Source organism: Psittacula echo, assembly GCF_963264785.1.
Source record: "Psittacula echo genome assembly, chromosome: 2".
NCBI lineage: Eukaryota > Metazoa > Chordata > Aves > Psittaciformes > Psittacidae > Psittacula > Psittacula echo.
The window spans coordinates 35,817,043-35,840,566 of NC_137737.1; the positions used below are offsets into that span (position 1 = coordinate 35,817,043).

Sequence of the window (23,524 nt, forward strand, 5' to 3'; positions counted from 1 at the left end):
CTTTATAGTGGTTTACACAGGAAAATCCATTTAAAATACTTTTTTCTTAACAAGAACAGAATTTCTGTTCAAACAAGAAAAACAGGCAGAGCAGGTTTTACCAATTAAACTGAATTAAATATGAAAACTAAACAGATGCTACCAATAAAATCAAGTATCAAAAATCATTATTTTCCAATTGAAGAGTCCAACATTAATTAAGTGCCACAATATGTTTTAGAAACATAGCTCCAAAGTAAATATAAAGTGTGCTAATGAAGACCCTAAAGCTTTAAATACTTTTTACATCAACTAATACCAAATATCATGATTTTTTAATAAATCTGCTGCAATTTTAAGAGAAAGCTATAGAAAAAAGGCAGCATGTTTGCTCAGGATATTCACCAATCGAGAAAGCCAGGCTTCCATCCAACCTCTTCAGCAACACCCAAACCAAGCAGGACACACAGATTCCCTTTCCCAGTCACCGTTCAGCTGCAGTGCAAGCTGTCACTTGAAGTGATCTCTAGTTCTCATCTGGCCCCAAGACAGCTGAGACACCCCCGTCTAAATAAACACATCACTGACGGATCAGTTCCGACTTCTGGCTAGTTTATGCTTTTATCCTTTTATCTGTATTTCTTCGTGGCTTTCTTCAGCCTCCTCTCCATTCTCAAGACGACTGACAGCTTGTCATATGGCTCCTAGTCTGTTTACAAGAGGAAGACCTGAAGATTTGCTGAGCCAAATACACCTACCTACATAGTTAATACCTACTTCCTCCCTACTACATCTTCATGAATTATTTCTTTTTATTTTTTAAATAGGTAACTTTCATTATTTCACAAAAGAAAATCTATTAAATCCACAAAATCTGAACAGGGCAAGAAAGGATAGTCTCCTGACTTCGAAGTTTAAGGAGAAAAAAAACCCCACAAAGAACAAAACTATAGATTTAGCTTCTCAAAAATAGGAAGGGTGAAGGTCCCAGTTTCCTCCTCCCAACATTACTACATTCTCCAAAAACTGTAAATTTACGTCAACAAACTATCTGCAATTTAGCTAAAGACAAGCAGAATTTGTCCAAATGCCACAATTACAGGAAGCAGACAACCTGACTTCAAGTGTGACTACAAGAGATTTCGCCTTTTTCTAGTTTTAAATAATGAAAGACATTTAATGCCACTGGTTAAGAACTTCCTTCCCCAACTTGATTGAAACCTTGTGTAATGGAAAGTTAAGTGGGATTTTTCTTAAAGCAGCTTTACTGTCTTGATTTGCCTACAAAATTAGATGTGTAGCTCAAGGATAAGTGAATTACTCCATGTCCCTCCTCAAGAATTTTGCATATTTTAGCTGAAGTATCAGGTTATGCCAGATTTCTCTCCTTTCCAAATTAAGTTGTCGACTTTCACTTCTTCAGAATTAACAGCCTATATTCTACCATGGCAGTTATAAGCAGACCTTATTTTTTCTTTTTTCCTGCTTAAACATTGATGAAGATGGGCACATATGAAAATAATTTTATTTGCAGATGCAATTAGTTTTGTTTTTTTTTGTGTCACACAAGTCCTCAACTGATTATTTCTGTACCAGCATCTAGTATTTTGGAAATAACTACACTATTAGTGATTAGTGGTGGACGCATGCACAAATCATATTACTTCTTCCTCTAAACATCCACATGCACACAGAACTGTCCAGCTACTAATGCACTATAGCTTCAAATTGCAATCAAATTTAAAAAAACAACAACAAGCAAACAATAAAACAGAAGTGAGAGAAGCAGCATAACAAAAAAGCTACTGCTGACCAGATACAATTTGTGATGCTCATATCAAGACAGGGAAGTCTCAGCATCCTACTTCCTTCAGAAAATGGGACTCATGAACTAGAGTTGAGGAGGATCTATCTAAATTTCAATAACAAGCAGGAAAAAGTCCATCAGCAGTCATGGGAACTATGTAAAACAAATTTTCTAGAATTAAAACTTAAAGAGAAAAATACTTTCAGATTTTGTATTTCAGAAAAATAGTTTTTCCAGTCGGTACAAAATGTGTAACAAATACAAGCTAATATAACTATACATTCTTTCACCCTGTCTTCCAGGCACATCAGCTTGATAATGACAAAACTAAGTCTGCGGAGAACTTAACATTGCTTCTGTCAGCTCTGAATCTGCAGTTTTGAAACTATCAATGCCATCTCTCTGTTGAGTTAAAAAAGTTGCAAGCAAGAGCAAAAGATAAACACAGGAGTTACTAATGGAGGAAGAAGAATCCAAAACCAGAAGTTGAAGGACACTCAGAACAGACTCTCCGCACTGATCTGTCTCCAAGAAGCAAGACGGAATGAGCTGCTTAGCCTGGGAAAGCATCAGGAACTTAGCCATGATGCAACTTTACCATAGGCTTCAGCACATGTGAAAACCAATCTAGAGCAAGTTGTTCTAGATATTGCCTCCTATAAACAGGAAAACACTTACTGAAAGTCACTAGACTACAATAGAGTAACATGCAGAAAAGTAATGGGTATACTTTTCAAAATCATTTCCCACAGTAAAATAACAATTGACTAGAATGTAGATATTTAGAGGACATTTATTTATGTAGTTGTAATTATAACCTTCTTCTACGTATGAATCTCAAACCAACACACTAGCCCCAATCCATCACAGACTACACCAAAATTAGACACCTGGTACATCATTACTTAGCTTTCAAATGCTGATGCCCTCCAATTGTCGGAAAGTCAGAAAAGCAGAGGAGAATCAACTGCTATTAGGAATTAAATACTCTTGAGGCAGAAGGGAACTAACTTGCAGAGTAGTGGGGATTACTTGTGTAAACCGTGTCAACTGTTATAGTTAATGTGCTGCTATGATTGCAACAGCAGCAGTATTTACTCACTCAGCTATCTTCAGCATGTTCTGACCCTTGGCAATTATGCCATCTAGATGGCTGGGATATGCTGTGCATCGATTAATTTCAAATATGGTCTGACTGAACTATTTCTAAAGTAGAAATTAAAGTGCATCTTAAAATAAAATTTGGCTCCAAAAGATTGCAAAACTTAATCGCCACTTAAGCATTTAGAAAAATACATAAAACATCTGAGCAAAAGCCACAACATTTAATCAATGCCCATATAGCAGCACAAAAAAATACTGAAGAAATCCATGAAAATTAAGTTACATTTATAAAGCATCAATAGCTATATTTTTACTTCACAAACACAGTAAGCTCCATTTAAAATTGGATGCTACCTTATGATTGCTTATTATTCCTTATTAATATTCACAATGTCTGGACAGTCTCATTTTCAGATGTAAAATCCAGATAGTTAACAGGAACTGAAACTGCTCAGTGCCTCTGAAGAAGGTTGTTATGAAATAAGATTTGTTGTACTTAGCGTTTAAAAAACCACTTCTAATTGCCAAGACAAGAAGTTTATCGGTAGCACATCCTGTTGCTATATAGTTGCACTTCATGTATCTACACACAAACATTATTGGCTTCAAATTTTAACTTAGTAACACCAAATGCTTACATCTCCTAATCAGTCCTCCATAGGCACCTCTGACAGAAGGAGCAGGGTCTGTTCATCTCTCACAGTTCCTTGTTAAGTCCAAAATCTCTATTTCTTTTTTTAACCCATATTTAAAGAAGCAGCATAGCAGGATGAGTTGTGAATTTACAGACTGACAACAAACAGAAACTTCAGAGAAGCTGCTACAACCAAGTAATTACTGTTTTCCATTTCTCCGCTACTCAAAAGCATGAATGGAGATCGACCTCATGGTCTTGCATTTCTCTTTCAAAAGACGTTCCAGATACTGCTTAAACTTCAGCTGAACGTGTCCTACTCACAGAAGAAGTCTGACACCCAGTGAGAAATGTTTTGTGCTGGACCAGTTCTGTGATGGTCTTTTTTTAGACCACTGTCATTTTAAGCCCAGATGGCAACCCAGAACCACGCAGCTGCTTGCTCACTCCCTCCCCTTCCTTCCCCAGCTTCCAGAGGGATGGGGAGGAGAATTGAAAGAATGTAACTCCCACGGGTTGAAGTAAGAACAGTCCAGTAACTAAGGTATAACACAAAACCACTGCACCAGCAGTGTGCCACTTCACTCAGTCAATCAATATCAGAAGACAAGGACTTCTGAATTTTCTTGTCTCTAGTTCAGAGTAGTGGCTAATAGTTCAAAGTCAAACTGGCAGTCCTATAGTATTCAGTATCTTTATAGATAATCTGAATGATGAAACTGAATGCACCTTAACCAAGTTCATGGATAATATTAAACTGGAGGAAAGCCAGATACACTACAAGGAAGAACCACCATACAAAGAAACACCAACATGTTGGAAGACTAAGCCAACAAGAACTGTAAGATTTAACAAAGATAAACCTCAAGTCCTACACCTGGGATGGAATTACCTCATACAGCAGTAACAGCTGAGGACTGACTGTCCTGGTTTGTAGCTCTGCTGAAGAGGACCTGACAGTCCTGCTGGAGAGCAAACTAACCATGAATGAGCAGCATGCCCTGGCAGGAATGAAGATAAACCATGAGAAACCTCTCTGAAATGACTCTCAATGCCTACCATAGCACATGACTAAGTTTTGAATCCAGCTGTCTATACACCAGTTTTTCAATTAACTACTTACTGTATGACTGAAATAACCCTACATGTTTTGCAAAATCTTGCTTTGTAAAACAGAATTTGATAGCAGTAATACCACTTGTTTTTGAGAATCTGGTCTCACAATACAGTTGAAAAAGGCACAGTGAGCCTAACAAACAACTCCTAGATTCAGTCCTTCAATGTAAATGTTGCATTTAACAGCAAAAAGCATCTCTTTCAGTCTAGGTGACCGAAATTCTCCACAGAAATATCTGCAACTAAACACATAAAGGGTAGGCAAAAGTGAAATGCCAGGTGTTCCTTGAGACTTGACACCAAAACAAAAGCCACAAATTTGTCTGAGAAAGGGGTATTTGGCGTATGGACTGAATACTAAGAAGTCTGTTATAAGTTGCATCTGAATGCATAACATGCATTTTGGCAAACTGTATTGTTCAAGTGATAACTATGACATATCCCAAAATCATACAGACTCCGGCTGCAAGTAAAGATGACACTCATGCATCATGAAGCTCGCAGAAGATCATAAAGAGTCTTGTGACAGAAATGCTCAGGCTTTTCCAATTATAATGCTCCTAATCCTTATGACTGAGTGATAATAAGGTATTATTTCTGAATTATTACTAAGAGTGAAAATGAAACCAAAATATTCAGTCTAGGCCAGACTATTAACATCTTTAAAGGTGACGGATTAATTTAAGGTTCACCTGCCCTAGTAATGATAGGTCATTACTCCCTTTGACCACAGTTAAGCAATTATTGCTACAAAGGCTTTCAGTGATACACAAAGTACAAAAAGCAGGGCACCGGAGTGGTATTTGTTTTGATCATCTATAAAGTACAGGTATGTCCCATGAAGTCTTGACTTGGGTGTCTCGCAAGCCAACTGGGACAAACTAAAAAGGCCAACCTGAATTTGAAATTTTGACATCGTTTAGAAGCTGGAGATCAGATGCAGTTTATATCTCAGGTTACCTATTCCACCTTTCCCTGGATAACTAAAAAATCCTGCCATAATCTGTCTCACACCTGTGACCTGTTTTTATGATTCCAATACACAGGAACAATTTAATGTTCCATGGTAGCAGATAAGATGCCCTCAAAAGGGGTAAGTAAGAGAGTCTGGGAGACTGCAACAAGGAGATTTAGGCAGTAAAGCCTCGCCTAGGCTGTTAAACTCATTTGTCATTAGGCCACCAAGTTTTGTAAAAGCTTGACAGTCTGCCTCCTAGAGGGGTGTAAAACAGGTTAACTGGTAACTCTACCAGAGAAGAAAGTGGCTATTTGTCACTTTTTGTCATATTCTCAGAAGATCTAAGCACTGAGGGTTGTGTTGCAAAGTGCTAACTCCTGAGGTGTAGACAAATTTATAGTGCCACCTGGTCTTCTAGGTTCCTAATGCCTCTACTAACAGAGGATAACTTCAAAAACAGAGGATAAATAGACATCTTTCTGGTGAAGTCTATGATTCTATTATTCTATTCTGCTAATCAACAAATTGGACAGTATCAGAAGTCTTTCCAAATTCTGAGATAAAAACCTACAGAAAGGTAATAGAGCAAGCAACTTGCAGATATGTTCAACAAACTATGTCACACATCTGAAAATCCAAACTGTAAGTAAAGAACTAATGTTCTCTAAGTTTCAATCTACTTAACTGTTGAGGCAAATGGAGCTTAAGTTTATTTGTTCCACTCAACAGACGCTGAATTTACTAAGTGGGAAACACTAGGTTGAATGAACAAGAAAATAATTACCCAGGGATGGTGTGTGTGTATATATATATATATATATATATATATATATATATATATATAAAAAATACCCAGGTATTTCTAATCTACTCATTTTTATGTTGCACTCACGGTCAAATTTTCCCAAATAACAACAGTAAGACCTCAGAACATCTCCCCTTATGGAGAGACTCAAGAGTCTCAGAAGATGCCAATAAGGCTATGAAAATTTCCAGAAGAAAAGCTATAGTCTTTACTTAAACACAAGGGTTTTCAGCTCCAGACAACCACTCTTTTGCAGTAATCTGAAGAAAACCAATGGGATCACCAAAAGTTACATTTATAGCTGAAGTGCTACAAAGGGCCACACAGGACAGTGAGAGGAACAGCACACCAGCCAATTCTTTTTAGCAGTCTGTATCAAGTCGGAGTACTGTTGGCAGTGCTAATAACCAAGGACACTGAACTTGAATGAACCCCTCCAGATGGCACTGTGAACTGGAAAGCCTCAGAATTAGTGTGGTTCTCATCTGGTCTGCTCTTCCATGTCCCAAGAATTTAAATAGGAACAGACCTAGGGACAGCTAAGTTCATTACAGCTGGGTTATTTTCTGGACAAGGAATGGAAGTTAACAGTACGAAAAGAGTCTCAAGTCAGGTTACAATGACAGACACAAGTACATCAAATGCATTTCAATGCTGGACTGCTTCAGGAAATGCAGTGCCTCAAACTAACTGCTTAAAAAAATTACTCAACTAGTTTCTTAACTAACCTACTTCTACATACATGATTTTTATACTGCTCCTATCTACTTTTAAACTTGACCGTCATACTGAGTGAAAAAAGCATATGACTTGCACTGGTACTGTATTTCCCCCAAGTGAATGCAAAATCAGTGGATTGGGCCAAGCTGTCAGTAACAAAAATGAGAGGGCAACAGAAAGCTTGTTTCATGCTGTTGTGTAAAAAAAAAAAACACAGATCATCCATGCTTGAAGCCTGAAATACCTTTGTCCTGCAAGGCCAAGGGAGCCAATATGTAACAGAACCTCTTTTACTCTGTGTTAAGTGAGGGAGATCACCACTTGGGTGCTGTCTCAAAAAGCACGATCTATTCTTTGCTTTTGCCCAGAGTTTCAAAGGCTCGGTAATAATGGGAAGGCGAAAGAGTTACACACTGACAAAAATTGCACTCATGTTCCACTAGGTTTATGTGTAACACCAACTTTAACTAAAAACTGGATCCTGAAGCTTTCTTTAACTAGGCTGGAAAAAAAACGCAATCAACCCAATGGCACAAACTAACCCACTGGTGGGATGTAGTAGAGTAAATCAGGTAGGCTACATATGACACCAACCAAATGGAAACTAGATTGTTGTGTATCCTCTACTGGCCTAAGACAAAGCTTGTGTTAGATAAATTTAATCACATGAAAATAAAGGTAAAACAAAACAAAACCCAACAACAATAAAAAAGGCCTGAGACTTGCAAAAGGTATCACACCTTAAAGCCACTGGCACAGATTAAAGTAATGCCTACAAAACACATTTGGCAGAAAAATCATTAGACCGAAAATCATAATAAGGACAATATTTCATAAAGATGAACTGTTGAGCAAGCTTCAGCATTGACAGTTTTGTAAGGTTATACAATTACAAATTTAAGTAGAATTTTAAAGTACTTTTCCCCCATCCAACTCCTGATGAAATCAGCCTTGCAAAACAAGTTACCTACTGCAAACAAAAGGCAGATACAGCATTCCTGCACAGGAGGGGGAAAAAAAAAAAAAACCCACAAAAAAACCCCCCTAACCCATGCTACTTAAGCATTAAAATTATGTACTAGCTCCCAATTTTGTATCTGCTTTTTCTTTCAATATTGTGTTTGACTCAACAAAATTATAGTGTTAAGCTTCACATTTACTGCAGTTGATTTCTGTTGATTTCAGTGCAGTCAAGCGAGTTACAAACAAGCACTGATTTTACTCATTCTTACCAACAGAACTATACTTCACAAACTGTACTTCATGAACTGTTCACAATTAATTATTTAAACAAAGCATATCAGCGAATACTACACATCACGAGAAATAAAAAAGTATGGACATTCACAGACAACAAGCTTCACCTGGGCCTCAAAAGAACACTTGTCGTATGTCATAGTAGCAACTTAGTGGTTAAATATAGGCATTAACTCATTAATCTATACAGAACTTTAATTTTTGGAAAGCAGTAGAGTCATCAGACACGTGCCAGTATGTTGCCTTCTGTATCACTAAAAAAAGAACTACTAACAATCTGAGTGTTGCTTATGTAGTTACTTCACTTTATTTCTTCTTAAAGCAACTGGTTTAGCACCTGTTCTTTAACAAGCATATAGCTATATTGGCTATTTAACTATATATAGTTAAATCAACAGCTGGAGACTCAATTAACCCCTTGGAGATCTTTCAGGATAACAATTTATTTTCAGAAAACAACTGCAATACAGTTAGATGGTTAAGCATTAAGCATGTTTATTCCACTAGATTCAGGTCTCAAAAGTACTCAGGTCAAAAGAAATGTCTTCTGAAATAGGAACAGTCTGAAAAACAATGAAACCATGCCATTAAATATGACACGTATCCAAGAAGTTAGTAAATCTGTCTCGTTCAGTAATTTTCCTCACATGCTGCTCTTCCTCTCCAAAAAATAACCTTAGAAAAACATTCCTAAGACCACAAGGCAGTAAAAAAGTGAGTCTCTTTTCCCTTAACCCAAAGTGACACTAAACGCCAACCCATATTTCTCTAATAATAGATGGAAAGAGCAAAGTTTCCTTCTGGTAAATGAAGGATTTGTTTTCACGCCTAGCATTTCATAATTTTTCTCCTCATTAACCACATGTAATTGCAATTTATCACATCCTAGAAAACAGAGTTTAGTCCTCTTTTTCCCCTCCCCCCCCTCCCCGGAATCAGAGCAAAAAGTTACATAGTACACACAGAGTGGACAGAACAAGGCTAATCCTTCAAATAGAAGTTCCCAGGGCCTCTCCAAATAAGTTTTTAAGCTCTCAGAGCAGAACCAAATGCTCTATGAAGTACCACTGAAACATCTAGTTCTGACTGTGAGGTAGAACATTCTTCATTATCAGTAAGCATAAAGCCAGACAGTGTCAATCTGAATATTTTTTTCATGAAAAACTTTAAGAATTTGCTACTACCACAAAATAACATTGACTACTTAATGAGAAGTTACTTGAGAACGTATCTTCCAATTATTCAAAGGCTGGGCACAGAAACCTTTCATATTATTAACGAAATATTAAAACAGTTGGTTCCAAAAACCCCATATGACAACTTAGCAACAAAAATCAAAATCCATGTAGTGTTAACTCTGTTAACATTCCTAAGTTAACTCTGTTAACACTACTTACACTCTCTTATATATGTATATAAGTAGTTACTCTAGAACTCTATACATGTAGTTACTCTATAACTAGTATAACACGATATTTAAACAATGAAATTTAAAATACCATACAAATGTTTTCTCTAATTCAGAAACATATAAAAATCATGATCTATGGCCATCTGTGCTTGCCAGTTAGAAGCCAACTATAAAAATACAACAGTATGCAAAGTCAACAGTTGCCAGTATCTCCACACAGTGCTTGTCAATCAAATTACTGACAACCCGCAAGTTCATATGTAACACAGACACTTTCTTCTATTTATTATCTTACATGTTTAAAAGTTATGGTTGACATTTTACACTTCTATAAAGATTTAACTTTTAACATTATCATTAAACTATAAAACCAGAAAAGAGAAAGCATCAAGGAGAAAAGTAATGATCCTTATGTTTCTAATAATACCTCCTAAATACAAATTACTTGCACCAGATTTAATTATTACCAGACTCACTTACATTTATTTATGAAACAACTATAAGCAGAACACTATTATGTTTATGTTTTCAACTGCAGAAAAATCACCAGGAAAAATAAGCATTTATCAGTTTTATAGCATTCTGTACATTAATTTGAGTAGGTTCCTAATGAAATACTTGAAATCCATTTTTCCCACAGAGATACCGCTACATGGACACTACATCCCAAATTAAAAAGGTATTTTTCCCCACTCCCAGTAGATGAAGACAATTCCCCCCAATACAGACTTATTTTGGAGAATATGGAAAGAGCGAAGTACTATTAGAAATTATCTTAATTGCTTGTCATCTAACTGCATTACATCCAAAAAATGCAGGGTTAATATAATCCTTTTGTTGCACAGTCCAGATCAGCTCTTTAGGATGTAGTATAGACCTGAATTGCTAAATATATGCTGATGTATTTGTATTTTCTTAAATTAGGTCTATGTTGTGTCTAATCTGGCACTCTAAAATCAAGTCGTTGAATGTGATTCTCCCAATAGAAAGTTGGTTGGAAAGAACAAATTGGTACCTACCTCTTTTTGCAGAGTTAAAATAGCATTCATAGGAAATGTTAACATCTGAACATTTTCTGGAATAAATTAATACTAAACCATAATATTTGCTAAAGATGCTTAAGTGAATCTAAAAGCTGGTTCACAACATCAGCAAATAGATACAGAGGAAACCCCCCACACATACCATATGCTGCAATGAAAAAATTACATGGTGAGGAGCAGGAGAGAGGCAAGATAGCTATGTTGGCTTTTCTACCCACCTTGCAGTCTACCTATCCAAATCACCCATCTCCAGATTGGTTACAAATAGCCAGAATTCAGTCACATCAAATGACTCATGCCAAAGTAAACAATATCCACTATTCTCTCATCTAATGAGCCACTTGCCTCATCATAGAGGACAATTAATTTGCTCTTGATAAATTCCAATCATGTTCTTGCCCATCATGCGCCTGAACACAGGTTGCAGGAGGATCTGCTTCATAATTTTCCCAGAGACAACCAGACTGTCCTTCCTACAGATCTCCAGATCCTCCTTCTTGCCCTTCTTGAAGATGGATCTGATGTTTGATTTATTTTTTCCCCTGCTCATTTGGATGTGCCTAATTACAATGACCTTTCAAAGATGAGCAAGGGAATAGCCTTGCAATGATAGCAGCAAGCTCCTGGAGAATGTCTGGATACATCGCACTCAGTCCCATAAATTTGTGTATATCAGATTTTCTCAAGCCATCCCCAGCTTGACCTTTTGCACTGGGGATAATGCTTCACTCCCTCCAATTATGTCATTAGGCTCAGGGACCTGAGAAACCCAAAGACAGTCCTTATCATTAAGGACGCAAAGAAAGCTTTAAGAATTGCTTCTATGTCCTTTTGTACCAGATCGTTTGTCAAAATAATTTTGAATTCTAAGCCTCTTCACTCACTTCAGTTTAGTACTGTCTACATAAAACCATGCATTCTTTCCACTGCTAATAACGTAAATGCTGAGTGACACAGGCCCCTGGAAGACCACCTACTTTGAGAGTAAGACTTTAAAAAAAAAAATAAAGAAAGAAAAGCTAAGATGCTTAGTACAATGTTTTATTCACTTGTAACCACAAAATTATGATAGTACCTAGACGAAGTCCTTAGTTTGTTTCTAAGACTGTGTGAAACAGTGTCAAAAATCTTAACACCACACTGACTTTCAGCAAGAAGTTCTGTCCAAATCAGCCCTAGTTACTTAAAGGCATTCTCATATTAAGAGTTGTGCAGATCCCCAAAGACCTTAATGTTTACAATTCATTAGACAAGTCTATTTCCTTTAAAAAGCAATCTTTGCCAGTCTTTTGAGACTCCCTACGGAGTATATGCAGAATCTCACTGATGACTGTGGCCTTGGTTATGGTTTATTATCAAGCATCAATGTAGCTTCCAGGGGGCCAGGGTTGGGGGTAATCAGATGTTTCTCAAAAATCATGAATACTGATGAGAATCCTCCAAGAAAAAACTTGACATGTCTAAAGAAAACTGTAGTCAGGCAAATACTGTTTCCTGTGGGATCCTAATCAACACTCTATTCCAGCTCACATAGTTTGTTCTTCCATAACACACCGCAAATAGCCAACTGCAAATTCAAATTCATTAACTTTAAAAAACCCCTACCATTTCTAGAGTATAGGGCTTGAAAGATGCAGAGATATTGAGACGTGTAATGAGAAGCACAGAGAGAATTTGAAAGAAGCTTTGTCCAGCCTTCTCTATGCAGCTAATGCAAGAAAACTTTAATCACAGGATTTGCCATTTCTGTTTTGTGTTGATGCTGCAAGAAAGGGGCTGCAGCCCACTGCGTGTTTTTCCTGATCAGCAGGATTCCTATACTTCACAACAATGCACATTTTTCTTTCCTCCAGCACTGTAACATTTAGTCTATATACTAATTGAGGAAGAAGTATTTATTAGAAGGTGGCTGAAAAGGGTTGTGGAGTTTATTTCTGGATGTCAAAAAAAGCATCAACTATCGATTTACTTTGACTCTCTATATACTGCTTATATTACCGTGATTCGTGTAAATTTAACTTTTTCCTCCTAAAGAAAAAAAGAAAGGATTTATAATAGCAAAACCTTTACCCAGCTATAAACCCTATTAGTTGTATTTATGTAGATGCATCTAGATTTGCTCCCCTCCACTTCACACTGTGGCCTTTTTAATAAAAATGTAGCTATATCATAAATATCTAAAGATCCAAAATGAAGGGAAAAAAAACTTTTCAAAAGGTAGAGACAATATATAAAGGAACGGAATAAAGCACAGTAAGATCTAAATACTTTTGCTGTATCTAATTTCTCATTAACTAAGTGGTCAAAGAAAAAGGCACTGTTAGAATGAATCAACTATGTCTAAGTAAGACTTTATTAATAACTAGCACAAATAATTTTTTTCAGGTTGGCAAGTGTCATAGAATTGGTAAAAAAATCTAAGAGGTTACATCCTTGGCAACAAAACAAACAGCCTTTCAGACACAGATCATCAGTTTAAATCCTGTTTAAGATAAGCAGAGAGCAATAGCCCCTCCCTGTTAATACATACAAGTGTTTCGATGACTTCCACCCAGTTGTCAAAGGCGACCTTTTCACAAACATTACTGTTGAGATTTTCAAAGCAGTCTGGAGAATTTATATATGTTTTTAGGAGACTATACAAAGGCATTCTGCCAGTCCTGTGTGCCAACTCTTGCACAGAAACTGAATAAAACTTTAAATTTTCATTTTAAAAACTTTGTGGGTTTGATTTTTTTTTCAATAAATTATAAAATATTCAGAACAAGCCAAACTCAGTTGTGCTTCATTATTTTCCCACCTAGTTTATATTATTTTTACATGAATTCATACCATGTGGCATGTCTGGCACAGAATGGACAGAGCCCCCAAACTCAGGAGGTTTGTGAGTGACAGCCCTGTGAGGAACAAAGACATAAGGAAAGAACCAACTACATGAATCCCATGCTCACTGTACAAGACTTGACAGGCTTCAACTACTTTTTTTACACGCTGCTGAATCATGAGGGAACAGTGAGTTCACAATTACTCCAATATTGCTCACAAAATTCCATATTTGTCTGTGGATTTTGCGCTTTTTTTATAAAAAGAAAGCAAAATTGAATTCCTGGAATACATTCCAAATAATGAAGTAAACGTAAGAATCATATCCCTCTTTAAGGAGTCTGGTATCAGGATTTCCACTCTTCCTTTAAACACAGCAAACTAGGCTAGCTAGCAGGACATACTACTAAGCATACAAAGACAGGGCTTCATCACTGTTATGGAGCATTACCTGTAATAGTAAAACATTTCTCCTATATACCTTTTAATTGAAAATATATATTCTCAATGTATGGTACTAATGGTAAATCAGCTACTTCATTTTAACAATTAAATGGATTTAGGTACATTTAAATATTTTCCCCTTGGTTTGTGGTTGGACACAGGAGGCTTCGTCACAGAGAAGTAAGAGTTCAAAAACAACTGAAAACATCAAAAACAAAACCAGGATTAAGGGACAACCACTTCTGTTAAATCACAGCCTGCCAGTGAAGTCAGATTTTAATGAGCTCTTATGCAACTTATTCTGCTTATTCTCTGTCATACCTATCTTATCAATGTTTGCACAGAAACATAGTCCCAGAATCCTATCTACTCCACCTCTTAAGACTCCACCAGTTTTCTTGAGTCTTCTGCTCAGGATCAGAGATATGCTGTAATTTTAGCATGACAGTAGAGTCTTCAACAAATCTATGCTTTCCCCTGGGAATAGCACAAAAATTGTATATATTTTTTTAAAATTATTATCTCCAATTGTGGAGAGTCTTAAAATTTGTCATGTTCTGATATTTAGAAACACAGTCCATTAGACTACTGTGCCTTTGCTTTGGGTGATGCTACAATTTAGGGTTGTTACAACTGTGATTTGATCACTCCCCCACTCTCCTAAGTGTAGTGTTTGGTTTCCAGAGTCTCACATTCTTTGGCACAGCTGACAACTACTGAATTTGCTCCATCTGGAGGCTTGTTGGGGTTCCTTTTCAGAAGACGGGGGAAGCAAGAAAACTAGCTCCATACTTCCAAGAAACTAAATATTCTAAGAAATCTTAGTATTTTTATTCATTCTTTTGTCTTTTCTCCACTGGTTGTAGAAAATGCAGTTTTTAATATAAAATGTCAGCTTCTCAAGAAATCATGTAAAAATGCAGATTAAGATTTCTTTCACGAAACAGGAACACCAGAACCATCAACACAATATGGCATGCCAGCACTCTGCAGTCAACATACAAGCATCTCATCATCATAAATTTCAAGATCTCTTTATGTTTCAGCATAGCGGTCAAAAGACTGCAATTATCAGATGCATTTCATTGAACTGTGGTACATTTAACAACATGCCTTTGCAAATTCAAAGTGTCATGTTAGCTGGTACCAGTAACAAAAGGATTCTGAAACAAATACATAGCAATATACACTGAAATCTATACCTATGGGGCAGATATTTCAGACAGAGCTTTCAGCCCCTAAATTAGGATTCCCAGCAAGTGTGTTATTAGTATATAATCTTATATTGCAATATAAGGTAGGACAACAAAGTTGGACATCAGCAGACTTTTTTCTTTTGTCCTCATTTTCATCAGATTTTTCCTTATTCCAATCAAACACTAAGATGCTACAGTCACCATATATTATTCTTCAGTTGGTATCTCTGGACATCAACATTTAGAAGTGCCTACTTGTTTGGTTACTTCCTGTGTGAAAAAACCACAGGATTTTCTGGTAACACCTATATATGTTCAATCTGCTTTCCCTGAAGTATCAGACATACTTTACTGAAAGTACTTCAAAAGAATTTGTGGTGGTGACCCAACTTATTTCCAAACTTATTTGTATAAACAAACTTGTGATACTGTTATAACTGAGGGAAACAAATGTCCCAGTCACCTTTGTTTTGCTTTTGCAACACCCATACTAAGAAAACAAGTAGTTGGAAAGTAGACCATAGAAATAAGGGAGAGACTAGTGTTAAAATGAATGAATGTAAGCAGAGCAACTTTGCGTTTTCTTTTCTGTAACTCCTCCTCTTTACACAAGGAATGAAAAGCAAGAAAGCATTTTAAACTGTGTTTTTACAATGCAATTTCTTGCTTTCACAAGTGCTACTAACAATACTGTGTTGCCTTATTTATCTATTTTTGTGAAATTCACTGGGCATCTTAAAGACCAACTTTCTCTAATCTAGCTACAGAACAAAGGTTATTTCAAAGTGCAATTATACTGCATTCTCAGAAGAAAGCAAGCTTAGTTTAAGCTCATTCTGCCTTGCATTACTATGGTAAGGTAGACAGCTACTTTAGAGCTTTGAACAAAAGGGTATATTGACAAAAAAAACTTAAAACAAATAATCAAGCCCTGTATCAAAAGCAAGAACAGATCTCTGGAATGAGGGAAATGGAGATAAAAAAAGGAAATAGAAGAAAAAATGCAGAACACAAATAGGAAGAGTTCTAGTAGTGCCAACTGAAAAGAGCATTGCAACCCCAGATTTCAATTCAACTACTATTTTTTTCATAAGGACCCAATAAAATCCAGAAGAAACTTGAACATACTGAGGAAAAGAAAAAAGAACACAGAGAAAACTGTAAGGAGCAGGCAGTTCTATTATCCTCAAGAGAACAATCAAGTTAAAATTTCAAATATATAGAAAACTTTTTTCTATAATAAAATGCAGATATCTACTGTTTTGAACAAAAATAAAAGCACACACACGGAGGTGAACACCTCACTTTTTGTTTCTCTTTAATCTCTACTCAATTTCTGCCCTATCTGCTTTTACTCAAAGTTTTAAAGCCACGTATTTTCTCTCCAGGGTAAAATTCAGTCCTTATATCTGTGATTTCCTCTGCAAGACAAAAATCAGTTCTTAAGCTTACTTATGTTCATAACCAAAATACACACAGGCAAATCCATGTGCCTCCTACTGTTTGCATTTAGAACTGACAGAGATGCAACAGAGACAGAGTACATTGAAGCCTGTAAAAAAGCCAAAACCCCCAAAAGTTTAGAGGGATCTGGGAAAAGAAACAGCTTAGCATTACAGAAGAGGAATGCCTAGGAATTAAGTACAAGTTTGTAAGGATCTTCATGTGCAAAAAAAGGGGCTCCCTAAAACTGTTCTTCATCATAGCTTTTTTTTTTTTTTTTTTTTTTTTTTTTTCTCCACAGTTTCACTGCATTCTCCTGCTTTCTTACAAACAGAAATTAGGCAGTTGCTGTTCACATATGTTGAGCCAAAGCTCACCCACACCTTTCCAGGAGAATCTTGAGAGTTAGCCTACACTCCCCTTCAGCTGCTTCGTCTCTTGTTCATTAATGCTGAGCATTAATGAACAGCATCTTCAGATATAGCCCAGCATCTGTGAACTCAACCCATAAAGCTGCTCTCCTCCACAGAGTGACAACCATGACTAAGGCCTTATGATGAAATTAGCACTTGGTGATATGGCAAATTCAACTTCTTATTTTAAGAGAAAATAGAGTAAGAAAATGCAGACTGAAGAGGAAATTCTCACTTCCAGTGAGACAGGATAAACAAAATGAACAGTCTACACCTGAAAGCAATAGAAGATGTGCTAGCAGGCCAGCACTTCAATGAAATGTAAGGCTTGAGTGAATGTAATGTGTCTTCTGTGATGAAAAATTCTTAATAACCACTGAAATACTACTTTTTTTTCCCTCCTTAGGTAAATTACAGGGAGTTTAAAAAGACTGTTTTACAAATACAATCCATACGTTAAATTCTTCTGGGGTTTTAAATTAGTGTTTTAATCACTGTAGCACATAACTATAACATGTTTTGCTTGAGTCTTATTCCAAAAAACCTGATCAACAGCTTTCTTTGAGAAATCCAAAATATCTAAGTCTGAAGAGGTCAGACATAAGGAAGTAAAAACTTTTTCTCCCCTCAAAAGAAGAAGATGTAAGAATGTAAAGAGCAAACATTCTCAGACTCTTAGACAATGCTATTTTAATACTACATATAATTTTCATCTTCAGCCACCAGAAACATTTTCATGCATGACCAGAAGACAAAATATGCGATTATTTCTTTTCACTATGCAATTTCTGAAGATAACTTGTCAAATCAGTTCTACAACCTGTAATACTTGTCCACTGAGTGCCATCAGAACTTCCCAAACCAGTGCCACTGTTCCATCTGCTCAGCAATTCCCTGGTATACCAGGGATCAAAAGCAGTAACACTGCTCATTCTGTACTCAAATATTTAACTAAACCAGTTCACTAATTTCTTAAGGTTCTTCAACAACTATATGATTTCTTCGATTACCGCAACAAGAATGTATTACAAGCATACACAGAACCTTTGAAAATCAGGACATTAAATTTTGTAGTTTTAACATTAGACCTGAAATCCCAGACCAACCCAAGAGAATTTGCAAATTAAGTTAGTGTCTTTCCCTCATTCACCGTTCACACACCAAAAAAAGCACACAGCTAAGGGGAGTGCCCTTTCCTCAACGCAAATTTAAACTGGATCAATACACATATTTAAATACTTTGTAAATAAAATTTCAGTACTGTAAAATGGACTATTTCAGAAGAGGTGCTACTGCTATTTTCGTATCTCTTAATTTTACCAGTCATAATAGCTGTGTATTTCATGTGTGTGTAAAAGTTAAACCAAATTAATTTTTTTAATGTGAAGTTTTACCAAAATACACTCAGGCATTTTCTCACATGGAAATCTGAGCCCCTGATGTTCTTATTCTGAAGCTAGCAAAATACTGTGTATAGTTTTGAAAGTTCATCAAAACAGTGCAACCTCCTGATAAGACAAGCCAGCTGCTAAATAAATACATTAAATTACAATACCCAACTACCATAACTAAAATATACTGTAATGTTAGATGAGATTTCCAAGCAAACTGATGCACACAAGCACGCACGCAGATGTGCCCATCAGTATTGCACCAACATCTTTAACCACCATCCTCTGCAGTCTTTTGTCAGACCAGACATACCTACACTATATCTCAGGCCATCAACAATATTCTGGAATTTCTTAAGCAAGGCACAAAACAGATAGAATCATTGAATAGTGAGGGTTGGTAAAGACCTTAAGATCATTTAGTTCCAACGCCCTCACCAGGGACAGTGACACCTTCCACTAGACCAGGTTGCTCAAAGCCCCATCCAACCTGGCCTTGAGCACTGCCAGGGATGGAGCATTTACCACTTCTTCAGACAGCCTGCTCCAGTGCCTCACCACTCATAGTAAAGAACACCTTCCTTTTATCTGAACTAAATCTCCCCTGTTTAAATTTTTGAAGTTCACTGTGTTTTGGGGCACCAATCAAACTAACAATAAGCATCTGTATTTCCACTGCCGGCACACATCTTCCTTCCACCTTCCATCACAGTCAAACACATTTCCCTTAACTAACCTTTCTGACAAACACTTTTCTTGCTCCACCATAATCAGATCAGGATCCAAGATGAAGAAATTGCTTGTCTGGGAGGAGAGTTCTATAAAGGCACAGAGAGACCATTACAATGGGCGAGACAGACGCTTATAGAAGCTGGGTTAATATCTAGCACATCTACCTTGTGACAAAGGAAAATAAATTATTATAGGTCTGGAAAAAGGAGCATGTAATTTACTGGGTTTAACTTTGTGCCTCTCTTGCCTTTGTGGGTTTGAAACCAACAGAACAGCAACATATGGTGCAACTGCTTCATAACCGACTTGGCATAGTCTCCAGAAGTCAGCAGGTACACATGAATGTTGGTAAGCCTCTATCAGGAGCTTTTTATTTCATTTTTCAAATGATGTTCAGGTGAAAGCAGTATGTTTGCACTGAGACCCATTCTGCCAGGCTTGAGTACACTTAGTACCTTTCAGTCAAGGTAAGATTCACAATGCAGCTTTTTACTCCCAGTAATAGTAAAGGAGGACTCAAAAGAAATTTCCATTGCAGAAAAATCCATTTGTAATAATCTTCTCTGTAAAAAATCTATGTGGGGAGACAGCGTCTTAATAAGACATCAAGAAAAATTTCCATTGCAGATAAATTCTCACAAACCCAAATTTCACAGCTTGCTTAGTCAACTTTATGATCAGAAAACAACCAAAGGATTGCTTTACAGAAAGTTCATGTTGCTTAAAACTCCCACACTGAGATTTGGCAGTAGTTAGCTATCTACTTTTTGATTAAAAAAAACCCCAACAAACCAACCCAAACAAGAACCTAAGTGCCAATTTTGAATAATAACTCCACTGTTAGCAATGTACCAGCCACCTCCACGGCACCTACTATACTCATTTACCAGTCTCCCAATTATCTACTTTCATCCTGTGGTATATGTAATATCTTATTTATATTTAAAATGTACAATTTCAGGTGGATGATCAAGGTATCTGCAATATAGCAATATCTGTGTGTTTAGCACAGTAACAACACAGACTTTAATACACTTTCCCAGCTATTTTATTTAAACAACACTCAGTGGTTAGGTTCAAAAATTTTTTGGATGCCTGTTGCTGTGGTTTGCAGAAAATATTCATTTGGAGCCAACCAGTTTTAGGAAACATACTGATTATGCTACTGTGACTGTGTCTGTATCCTTGAAAAAGAAAAGCAGCTGAAGGAGCAACTCCCGCTTCCATTCTCTGCTAACAGAGTATCTTTTTTCCTATTTGTGACCTAGTCTCCACAGTACAACACATTTAATTACATCACTCATGTGAAAAAAGGGGCAAACAGTATACAGAACACTGATGACAAATCTGCAAAACTAACACTGTTTTTACAGTCCCTTCCCATGTAAAGTACATAGAGCTTTAAAGAGTTATTATGACTTAAATCACAAGGGATGCTTAAAAGCATAGAATACGAAAGCCTTCAGGCAAATACTTACTTATAACAACATCATTAAATTTTCGTCAGAAATGACTACTAGAAGAAGGGTGAGAGTTATGCCAGTGCTCTTAAAATGCAAAATAAGTTAGTAAAGTGTGTACCCATCTTTTCTTGAAGTAAAAAGGGAGCCACTGAACTCCTGCTAGAGTACTGGCTTTTCACAGAATCATAGAATAGTTAGGGTTGGAAAGCACCTTAAGATCATCTAGTTCCAATCCCACCTTAGACCATGTCGCCCAAGACTCTGTCCAACCTGGCCTTGAACACTGCCAGGGATGGAGCATTTACCACTTCTTTGGGCAACCTGGTTCAGTGCCTCACTTTCAGTAACTGTCATTTTCTGTGTTACTTCCAGGCCTACATGGACAAAAAAATATAAACTCACTTGATAAATTCTTCTCTGTGGTTTATCATACCGGCAAATTTACTTCAACCATTTTCTTTGGGAACTACTTTCTAATTATTTGCAAAAGAATTAGCCAACCCAGGTGTGACAGACTGTACCAACACCAGCTCCTGACCCATCCCAGTGCCTTTTAATAGTGCTGCATATAATAGTGCTGCATAATGCTGTGTAAACACCATTCTGGCTCTAAGCGTTTCAGAACAGGTTTTCCTATATAAACATGCAGCTCTGTCTAGGAGAGTTTCCCAAGGTATGTTTTGAGCACTTTTTCAAAGGAAAAGGAAACACTAAGTTACAAAGTTTTTGTCTAATACAGCAAAATACCTGTTCAATATTTCTCAACCAAACTACACTACCATTTCCAGAGACCACATAAACAAGGCAATGATGATGCTTTGTAGTTTCTTCTTTAGCTTGTCTTCTTGTTGCCCATACTATCAGCTCCAGACAAGTTACATGCTTATCTTCAGCATGAATGACTGACGGACCAACTTGTAATCATTTAGATTGCTGGAAGGAACCAGACTATACCTAATGTCAAAACGCTAATTTTACCTCATTTTCCTACAAATGCCACTAATTAACTCATTGACCACACCGAAGCTTTCTTTGAAGTAAAGAAGAGGTCCTCCTACAGTACAGGAACTCCAGTCTGTTGTCCAGAAGGTAAACTGCTTTGCAGTCAGTGCGCACTGAGCCATACTTAAGGAGTAAAATGGTAAGCTCCCCGATTAACCCTGGGGGAAGCCCGCCGGGCACTGGCTGAGCCGCCCCAAAGCCCCTGAGGTGGCGGTGGAGTCCTGCGGGTGACCCACGGGCTACCCAGCATTTTCAGACAACAGGCAAACACACTTCACCTCTGCCTCCTAAGGCTCTCTCCCACTATTAGTACCACACTGAGAACAACTGTCGGTTTTATCAACTTCCTTAAAGGTTTACAGGGAGTTTCCCAGGCTTAAGAGGCAAAAGGAATCCCTGCACCGGGTGTGAAGCAGTAGGGAGGTTAGCTCTCCTCCTCCTCGGCTCTTCCTCCAGCGGGCACCGCCAGCGGAGCGGGCCCTGCCCAGGCTGTCACCGCCGGGCCCTCCGACGGGCACCTGTAGCATGCACACTGCTGGCCCGCTGTCACCGGTCCCCGCGCCCCGGCCGCGGAACGCCGCTCGCCCCGAGGCCGGCGGAGGGAGCGCGGAGAGGACGGCATCACCGCCTCCTCCGCCCGCAGCTTTGTTCGCGGCGCAGCCCCGCGCCAAGCCCCCGCCGCAGCCACACGCCGCCGCCCGGCCCTGCTGGCTGGCTGACCATTCGCCCCAGTCTCTCTGCAGCCGCGCCGCCACCCCCTCCTACCTTGGCTTTCCCAGCCTTCAGCTTCTTCAGCCTCTCCTCGTCCTCCATAGCGTCTTGTGCGGGAGAGCAGAGCGGTACCGGCGACGGCAGGCGGGGCCCAACCCACCCCCTCCCTTCAGCCGAGGCACACACTCGCTACGCTGTCCCGTCCCGCCTCACAGCGACGACAGCTGCCGTGGCGGGGCCATCGGCGCCGCCATCTTCATCCCACGTAAACACGCGGCCGGGGAAAGTGACGTTACGGCCGCCTGCCCCTCCTCCTGCTCCCAGCCCGGGTAGCTCCGAGAGCCGCCGGTGCCCCCGGTCAGGCAGAAACGCCCTCCTCAGCCCCAGAGTCACGGGCTTGCACCCCGTCCGGCCCAGCGGGGGCACGCACCTGCGGCGGGGCAGAAGGACGGCTGCGGCGGACGGGGTACCGGCGGGCACACCCCTTTCCACAGCGCTGCTCGCTCCTGCAAACAGAGGGGCGGGGGGCTTTCTTTTCACACAAAAGAACTGCATCAGCGAGACGCCTGTAATTTGCTGTCGTTTTGATGCAGAGGGCTGATCAGGCAGTACCTGAGTGGTGTTAGAGCGCTGCCTTCTGCTGCCTCGCAAATCCAGCCTCGCTGGCTAAAACGCTAATTTTGACAGTTTTGGTTTGCTGTTTCTTTGCTCTTGCGTGGGGCTCACTGAATTGCAAGCTTCCTATAGCGTGGATCTAAACCTTGGAAGTAAAAGCACAAGCTTTCTGAGCGTGGGTCGCAGACTATGTAAGGATGATAAAAGGATGTGTAGCCCTCTTCCCCCCGCCCGTTTAAATTACTTAATATGCACCCATCGTGCCAGAAATAGGTGTGTTAAAATCACAGTGGGGAATATGGCAAGTGTCAATTAAATGCTAATACAACTTGTATACCTCAGCATTCGTTACCAAGTAGTATTCTGGGATTATTTAGTATTGTCTACTACATGTGTGCCTTGCAAAGCGAATAGCTATTTGTATTCCATGTTATATTGTGCTTTTTCTTTCAGCTAC

General features: G+C 38.4%; 1 protein-coding gene across 7 annotated transcripts in view; it reads right to left on the minus strand.

The window, feature by feature from the left end:
- Positions 1 to 22,696, minus strand: part of AKAP9 (A-kinase anchoring protein 9) — a 112,747-nt gene extending 90,051 nt beyond the window's left edge. For all 7 annotated transcript variants that reach the window (XR_013956253.1, XM_080610573.1, XM_080610570.1 and 4 more), the window contains exon 1: positions 22,507 to 22,696. Coding sequence is in view for 6 of the 7 variants with exons in the window: in XM_080610573.1 (XP_080466699.1) it covers positions 22,507 to 22,554 (48 nt within the window). In the remaining variant the exon portion in view is untranslated. The remainder of the gene's footprint in view (positions 1 to 22,506) is intronic.
- Positions 22,697 to 23,524: the final 828 nt, after the last annotated feature.